General features: G+C 48.3%; 1 protein-coding gene across 1 annotated transcript; it reads left to right on the top strand.

Moving 5' to 3' along the window:
- Positions 1 to 591: 591 nt before the first annotated feature.
- ALTATR162_LOCUS6999 (uncharacterized protein) lies at positions 592 to 1,346 on the top strand (the record flags this gene model as incomplete). The annotated part of the gene is made up of 4 exons (XM_043314625.1): positions 592 to 825; positions 866 to 1,002; positions 1,065 to 1,192; positions 1,246 to 1,346. The coding sequence occupies 4 exons, from the start codon at positions 592 to 594 to the stop codon at positions 1,344 to 1,346; spliced, it is 600 nt and encodes a 199-aa protein (XP_043170560.1).
- Between the last annotated feature and the right edge of the window lie 104 nt (positions 1,347 to 1,450).

Below are 1,450 nucleotides of genomic sequence, written 5' to 3'. Positions count from 1 at the left end.
TCTTTTCGGATTTCGCTAACCGCATCTCTTGGCAATCGACCTGCAATCTCTAAACGACCCATCGAAATCGGAACTCTGTTCTCGATGCACACCGTACTATAGAGGCGCCCGGTGTTTGTACTCTATGTTATTCTCTGTGTTGTAGCTGGCTAATTGTAAGAAGGTGGCAAATAGGTGTTAGGGCCACATCGAGGACAGCATTGTTTTCCGTAAAGTAATTATTCTGTATTGCGTTCTACGTGGCGAATTTCCCAAAGGTTAGACACGCATTTTCTTGGCTTATAACATTTTTTAGATTATTGATCATCAAAGCGGAGCAAGAAGGATTACGCACGCTCATAATGCACTCACCGCCGTTACAGATAGATCTGTGTGGCGTATAAGAAGCATGTTTAGATAATATGAACAGTGATTGTGCTAAGACCGCTTGGCGGTGTTACTTGCTAATAAACTATAAAGCTATCAGACCTCCTTCGTCCTCTCAAAACTCAATACAACACAAGAACTCACTACTATCCACTCCTTTACTACCATCTACTCTTTTACTACCATTCAATCTTTCACCGCCATCTACTCTTTCCAAACCCGAAAATGAAGTTCTCCGCAATCACTTCTGCTCTGCTCGTTGCAGGTGCTTCTGCTGCCGCCGTCCCTGCGAAACTGCAAGCTCGCCAGGACAGCGGCTCCTACAATATACCGGGGCTTGGTGCTCGCAAGCAGCAGGTCACCGCTGCCGGCGCCAACTCGTTCGATCTTGCCATCGCCATGCTGGAAACTGACAACATGGACACCAACGTAAGCACCCACCCCTCCAGCACCGGACTTGTATGTGAGATCTCTACTAACGTTAGGTTTCTACTACTAGTACGTATACGGCGACAACAAGGTTGACGATGCTGCCAACTTTGGTATCTTCAAGCAGAACTGGGGCATGCTGCGCGTGTGCTGCGACAGCTTCAAGGGACAGCCTCTATCCGACTGGAACAACGGAGCGCTTCTGAAGTAAGAAATCTCTAGTACAGGCATAGGAAACCGAGGGAGAAACAAATGCTAACAGTACACAGCTCCGACCTTGAGGCCGACGTCCATTGCTTGAAGCAGTGCCAATCGCACTACGGACTCCGCACGTGGCTCGCCGGTCACCGCTGGGGCGAGACTGGTTTCAATGACCCCAACACCGAAGACATCAACAGTGAGTATTTTTTGAACCACGTGAAGAAGGATTACGCTGACTTAATCTCGCAGACTACATCAGTGGCGTCGAGCACATTGAGCAGCAGCTCCTGACTCAGCCTGATGCCATGACCAACGATAACAGGTACTACATCTACGTTGTGCCCGTCTAAGCTACACCTGGCTTTGAACATTAATGTTAGGTACTACCTCAACGTTGTGCCTGACGAAGAGTTATTATCAGGATGATAACTGCACAGACAGCTAGTCACCGTGT

Source organism: Alternaria atra (assembly GCF_907166805.1).
Source record: "Alternaria atra isolate CS162 genome assembly, contig: 26, whole genome shotgun sequence".
In the NCBI taxonomy this organism is placed as follows: domain Eukaryota; kingdom Fungi; phylum Ascomycota; class Dothideomycetes; order Pleosporales; family Pleosporaceae; genus Alternaria; species Alternaria atra.
This window is presented reverse-complemented; position numbering and strand designations above follow the sequence as displayed.